Source organism: Aplysia californica, unplaced genomic scaffold, assembly GCF_000002075.1.
Source record: "Aplysia californica isolate F4 #8 unplaced genomic scaffold, AplCal3.0 scaffold00996, whole genome shotgun sequence".
NCBI lineage: Eukaryota > Metazoa > Mollusca > Gastropoda > Aplysiida > Aplysiidae > Aplysia > Aplysia californica.
Window position 1 is genome coordinate 33,962 of NW_004798266.1, and position 6,578 is coordinate 40,539.

Consider the following 6,578-nt stretch of genomic DNA (forward strand, 5'->3'; position numbering starts at 1 on the left):
GAAGAAGAAGAAGAAGAAGAAGAAGAAGAAGAAGAAGAAGAGGAAGAAGAAGAAGAGGAAGAAGAAGAGGAAGAAGAAGGAGAAGAAGAAACGAGGAGGGGGAGTAGTAGTAGATGGAGGATGAGAAGGAGGAGAAAAGAGAAGTGTAAAATGAATGAAAAAGAGGATGAATATGAGGATGTGCATATATACGACGAAGCATTAATTCCCAGAAAAGAAAAGAAAAAAAAGGCACGATTTTCATTCACCATCTTTTAAAAGCGGTGTATCTTCATTTTGAAACATTTTCTTCCTCAGAATGACTCCGCAGAGAACCCAGGAAAAGTGAGACGGAAAAGCTTTGCAAATCCAGAGAACATTGAAAAGTGAGTAAATTTTTGTTTTTCTTTACATTTTCCACATTGTCTGTTCTGGGTCGTCTCCTCAGCTGATGACATTCATTGTAGAACTGCGATGCTAATGATCCCTAGTTTGAATACCCATAGAGGGACATTCTTTAACTCAAGTTAAGCTTTTCAGTTTCAATTCTCTCCAGCTACTGGACTCGGTCCAATCGGAGAATGACGTTTAAATTCCAACATTCCATCTCTTGGTTGCCTTCCCAGGTTACCAGAGGAGTCAAACGCGTACATTAGGAATGTTAATATCGATGTTGTCCCTGATTCTTCGCGTCATTGTTATTTTATTGTGTTTTTTTCCTCGATGGGGGCAAAACGTCAGGTGCCGTCTGTCTGTCATGCAGTGGTAAATGCTTTACATCCCCACTAAGAATACGTTGCTACGATTCCCGTGCTGGGATTTTGTTTTTTGAATTTTGAGTATCTCCGTCTATCCGCTGGGATTTATTTTTGCTCTTATCCCGGCTTAGTCCTGACAGTCAGCTTAGGAGCAGCCAGGCTCCTATATGATTTATACTGTGTCGATGGGTTTGTAAAATATTTATCGTTACAGTCATAAAACACCGCCTTTCTTTTTTCCGCTTCTAGTCGTAACTTTTGAACAGTTTTGTACCTGAAATGCTCAAGTTGAAACGTCAGAAATTATAAACCCGTAAAAGATTAACGCCTAGAAACGCTTCAAACGTAGTGGAGTTCAATATCGAAGAAGACTGTTTTCATGTTTTCTTTAAACTACTTGACTACAACTAACTGAGAGGCGACTCATTCAATAAATGATTATAACTCACATTGGATTTCAATGTTAGTTTTACGAGCCTTGCGGTACAAAGTGCTCTGGGCTGCTTTTTTCATTCTGTATTAAGCGAGTCATGTTTTGTTTTTGTAAAGTGTTTTACGGCCGAAGCCTACTCTTATCGATTTTAGACCACCAAGGGATCTTTAACGTGCGCAACTTGCACACGGGCCCTCCGAGATTTTTCGCCCTTGTCCGAGAAGGCTAGGTGTAGACCTTTCCTACCAGAAGATCAGGGGTGTGGCAGAAAGACAGCAGTAAGGAGGAGCCAAGGAGTAGCAGTAGAAAGGCTGCAGAAAGAGTCAGGAGCCCAGAGGAGGGGGCAAAGGAGGGGGTGGGGACAGAAAGTGGAAATGAAAGCAGACAACAGAACATTGCTAGAGAGCAGGAAAGGAGGTGAAAGGAGACAATTTTAGAGAAGAAAAATTTTTGGTCGCTACCCGGATTCGAACCCGGGACCTTTGAATGAGAGGCCAACACCTTAACCTCTAGGCCACGAGAGCCCCCTAAGCGAGTCTGAGAGGTCTAAAGTTGTTCGGATAGCTATGACTCTGAGACGCATTCAAACCCCAGTCCCCTGTCTTAGAGTCCAGTATTTCCTTGTCAAAACGAGCTGACACCACTCCAGAAAAGTTGGAAAAGCTTTCAAAGGAAGTCCACTGCCCCTCCCCCCACATAATTATACACAAGCACAACCCGCCGCCACTCCTCGTATTTAAAAAAAATCAAAATCAAATGAACGTAAGCTCAGAACGAAGGGACATAACCATTTCATATCATTTGGTACACAAATCAATATCCTGCTTATCTACCCTGAACAGTTTAAAACCCCCACGGCCCCCTTCCCCTTTCTGTCTCCGTCTTACTGTCTGTCTCTATGTTTGTCTCTTTCTCCATCTCTCTCACTCTCTATATGGATTTGTCTATGTCCCTCTCTCTTTCTCTCCCCCTCTCTCTCCCTTCCTCAGTCTCCTTCCCTCCCCCTCCCCTTTACACACCCACCCTGTCTCTCTTCTCCCGTCCCCTCAACCACAACCTCACCTTGTTCTAGATCCACGACAAGCTTTCGATATCAGTGAGCAGTAATTAATGCCACGTTAATTATAATTCTTATCAGATCCGAACGAATAATACTGCCTAACCAGTGTATAGCCGATTCCTTTCTTTAGTGCGAATATGTCATAATATGAATGCGACACACAAAAAAAAAAAACAAAAAAAAAAAAGAAGTGAAAAAAAAATGACAGCTGCTTCAGCCATAAGCACATTGTGGGCCGCTGCCAACGCTGTCAGAGAAATAGGGAGTACTGTTACTGCTTGTTTGCTTTCGTCTGTCCGCGTTTAAAAAAGCTCCAAAACATTCCAGTTCATTTATCAATTTGCCAATGCGCACGCAACTTTGCTTAGCATTCCTTTGGGTTGGCTACCAAACAAAACTACATATTTTGAATTCTTGATGAAGTAATAAAATGTTTCTGATTTGGGCCCGACATTGCGCACTGTCCTTTTCGAGCAGACACAGAATCACTCCAATGAATAATTTACAGTAACCAAGCCTACAAGTGTAAATTGCTCATTTTGAGACAGTGACACCACGCTGCCCTCACATTTCAGTGCATGCACATAATCCCCAGCAACCATCCCTTCCTCCCTTTCGGGGGCTGTTTAGATAATGATATCAAGTGAGCCTCGAAGGTCCGTTTGTTTGACATTGTTTCATAAGTGTGCGTTAAAGCGTGGTGTAGATGACAATAAGCTAGCTTTTTAATGATTTAGGTGCATGATGTAAATCCCCTATTATTCTTTTTACCCCCCTTTAAACTGACATCAAAGAAAACGTGTCTGAACCTTAGTTTGCAGTAGCCTTCATTAATGGGTCTTTAGATTCTGTTGATCATCCAAAAGTCAGACTAACATGTAAAGACATGAGTAGATCACACGGAGGGATTTGTTTTTGTCCCGATTTATGTGTAAACAAGCTATACTGTTATACCTTGCAATTCATGTGTTTTGGCTCTTACTCTTTGTATACAATGTACTATACATATCCCAAGGAAATGAACGATTAGCAGTTGGACTAAAAACCCAAATAGCAACTTTTGCCAGTAAGGAAGTTTTGTGTGTATCTCAAAGATAGCTGTCTTGCAGTGTAAATCTTTTAATCATCTTCATTGATATTGAGCACAATGATGCTGAGTTAAATGACTAAAAAATAAGATCTAAGATTGTATATTGCAAGATGGTTCTCTCTTTTACCCTCCTCTCCAAGTAATCTAGGCCCGGTAATGTAGGCGCCACTAAAGGCTTCCGAAAAACGCGCTTTGTTGCGTCTCTCAAATAGAAGCACCTTTTAAACAATTTTTGCTCACAGTAGTTTTTCTTTTCTTTTAAGTGTTTAACGGCACTCGCAACTGCATCAGGTCGTATGAGCGCGCAGGACACATTAGATTATGTCAGTTGGTAAGAAATTTTGAATTTTCCCCGTGTGGCGGCCGAAGCCTACCCTTATAGATTTTAGACTGCCAAGGGATCTTTTACGTGCGCTACTTGCGAACGGGCCCTTCGAGATTTTTTGCCCTTGTTCGAGAAGGCTAGGCGTAGATCTTTCCTACCAGAAGATCAAGGGTGTGGCTGAAAGACAGCAGTAAAAAGGAGCCAAGGAGTAGCGGTAGAAAACATTAAAAAAACCAACAACAGAAAGCACCCACCACTCAAAACCCCCCCACAAAAACAACAACAACTACAAAACAACAACAACAACAAAATACGGCCTTAAAGAAAACAAATGAACAACCCCCCCAAAAAACAAAAAAACAAAAATAAAATAAAATAAATAACAGCAAAAACAAACGAACATCTGGGGGAAAAACATCACCAGCGACAACAGCAAATTGAACTCACTTAAATCTTCTATTTCTGTTTTGAAATGTTAGTGTTAAAAAATCGCCGCAGGCAAATATCTTAAAGGTTCCACGAAAAAAAAAAAAAAAAAAATTAGCATGACACTTTGACTTATCCGTTGAAGATTTATTTCGTGCCTTGATGTTTACCCGAAGGCCTATTGCATTTTGATTGTATGGACAAATAAACAGTATGGGGATTACATGTCGTCTCCTGCAACAGTTGAGAAAAAAAAGTGAACTTCGATCAACTGCCCTTCAGTGTGTTTGACATTTTTGTAGAGCATGTACAGGCCAATTCCCTTTTGACAAAGCAACGAGACTTCATTGAGAGTATTCTTTTTTTCTCCTTGCCTAACATTACAAAAATGTCCCCAACGCAATTCAACATTTCGGTTTTTGACACATTCTTTTGAAATGTTTTGTTGTGAGCATTGACACGTTCAATATTTTGTTTGCACCACGTCGAGGAAAGTCGATATTTTCCTTTCTTTTCACTGGAAAACTCCAAGTGGGTTTGTCAATGCGTCTGCTCCAATGCGGGTGGATTTCTTAAGCAGAACGAAGGCTTTCTAAAAAAACCCTCCTTTGTCAATACCGTTGATATGAGGCCAAAGATTTACTTATTTATGGGACGTTTATTGTGTTCTTATATTCTTAGCTCGAGTTTAGTTGACGCTTGAGTTTATTATACATGCTTGACTTCCTGACTGTTGACACACAGTTCTAAAAAGCCAGTCGGTTTGCTTTCGGCGTCGATGAAGTAAATCTTTGCCTCTACTTGATTTTGATCAGTGTCAAAAGCAAGTGAAGTAGCTTAGCAATGGAGAATGATTCGGAAGACGCCCAGCGTAGGGTAAGAAAATAACATACCTAAAGTGAGATAATCTTCCACTTTATTTTTCGTGGCACAAAAGAAAAAGAGAGGGGCAAAAAAGAAAAGTAAAAACAAAAACCCAAACAAAATTTTAAACGTGACAGCAAATTGAAACGGCTCGCATTTTTTCTACTCTCGCTTATTGCAAACATTGTAAATATTATAATAATCGTCGTTATCGTTTTCAGGAACGATTGTCACCGGCTTCTTTTATAGATTAGTTCTAGATCTATATTATTTCGATGTTAGTCGGAGGAGGACATCTGTGCGATATCGTCATAATTATACTCGTGTATGGATTTGTTTCCCTATTACATTTTTGAACTGGCAAAGTGTGTGCTTGTGTGCTTGAGTGTGCGCGCTCGTTTGTAGATTCGTGAAAGTTCCCGCCACATACCTGTAACAAACCCTTTTTTTCCCGCTTGTAAACTCTACAAATTATTCTTGTGAGTTAAATTTTCTCCTCTGATCTTTGTTCGTCTGAGCAGTCTCGTATTTCAGAGTGTGTAGTCTGACAAGTTCTATTGCTCAAAACATTCAATATAATTGTTTTATAGTGCTAACAATAAAAAGAAAGATATCAGTTACGCACTGCCTGGAGAGAAAACATGATTTCAAGAACCATGTAAAATCATACTGTCATTGTAATTTTTAAAATGTTCAAGTCTGTTGAAAGTGATTTTTCAAAAGAAACCAGAAACAAACATGATATTCGCCTCACTTCTTTGAAGTTAAACATTACAATTTCTTCGTGTTAAAACTTAGTGAGCTCCTGAACAAAATGAGGTACCCATCTAACAGATAGTAAAAAAAAAAAAAGATGAAAATCTAAAAATTCCAGGCTTTCCTGTTTGGAGAAGCACAGGGACGATATTGATTCTGTGTTGACCACCACGTTCTTCCGTTTATGCTTATCGATTGACAACTGCAGAGTCCGGGTATGTATTCTCCCCGGAAAATCCCACAAACAAAAGTAAACAGAAAAACAGGAAAAAAAACCGACACCCACTCTCAAAGAGTCGTCCAAACAACCTAAAAAAAGATAATATTGAACGAACAAACACTGGCACCTCGACCTTTAGGAAGGAGAAATTTAGTTAAAGAGACCGCCTCTGAATGAGCCCAACAATAAAACCAAATAGTGATTGGCTTTCTACGTTTTGTCCTAGCTGTAGAAGTGGATAGGTGACGCTTTGTTCACAGGTCCACGACAAAAGTTATCGATCTCTACAATGATCGATAATGCAGTGATCGAAAGATGCAGGTCCTCACTGAGTTAATAAGGAAAGGGAGGGGGCTGTCCCGATATTTAACGGTTATTTCGATTGAGAGAGCTGTAATTTTATATTGTGTGTTGCTTGGCGTTGAGTGAGCTAGGCTCAGGTACTTCTGCAAAGAAAAAAAAAAAAAAAAAGAGATGAAAGTTGTAGGGTGTGGTGTTGTTTGTCTCTGTGATGGGAACTCATGATTCAGCTACGAGGCACGCTTTGTTTTAGACTCGTTAAAAGTCTCTTTGTCCATTGGCGTCAATGTTCGTTTACGTCGATCTTACTTGATCTGTTTTAGTGTGAGTGTGAGGGGGCTCAAGTACAGAAAAGTAATTGTTAGGG

At 40.0% G+C, this 6,578-nt stretch overlaps 1 protein-coding gene across 1 annotated transcript in view; it reads left to right on the forward strand.

Annotated features, from left to right (window-relative positions):
- Positions 1-6,578, forward strand: part of LOC101845966 (WD repeat-containing protein on Y chromosome) — a gene marked incomplete in the record, with an annotated part of 82,313 nt that overhangs the window by 4,836 nt on the left and 70,899 nt on the right. The window contains 1 exon segment of the mRNA XM_035973096.1: positions 298-365. Coding sequence (XP_035828989.1) covers positions 298-365 — 68 coding nt within the window.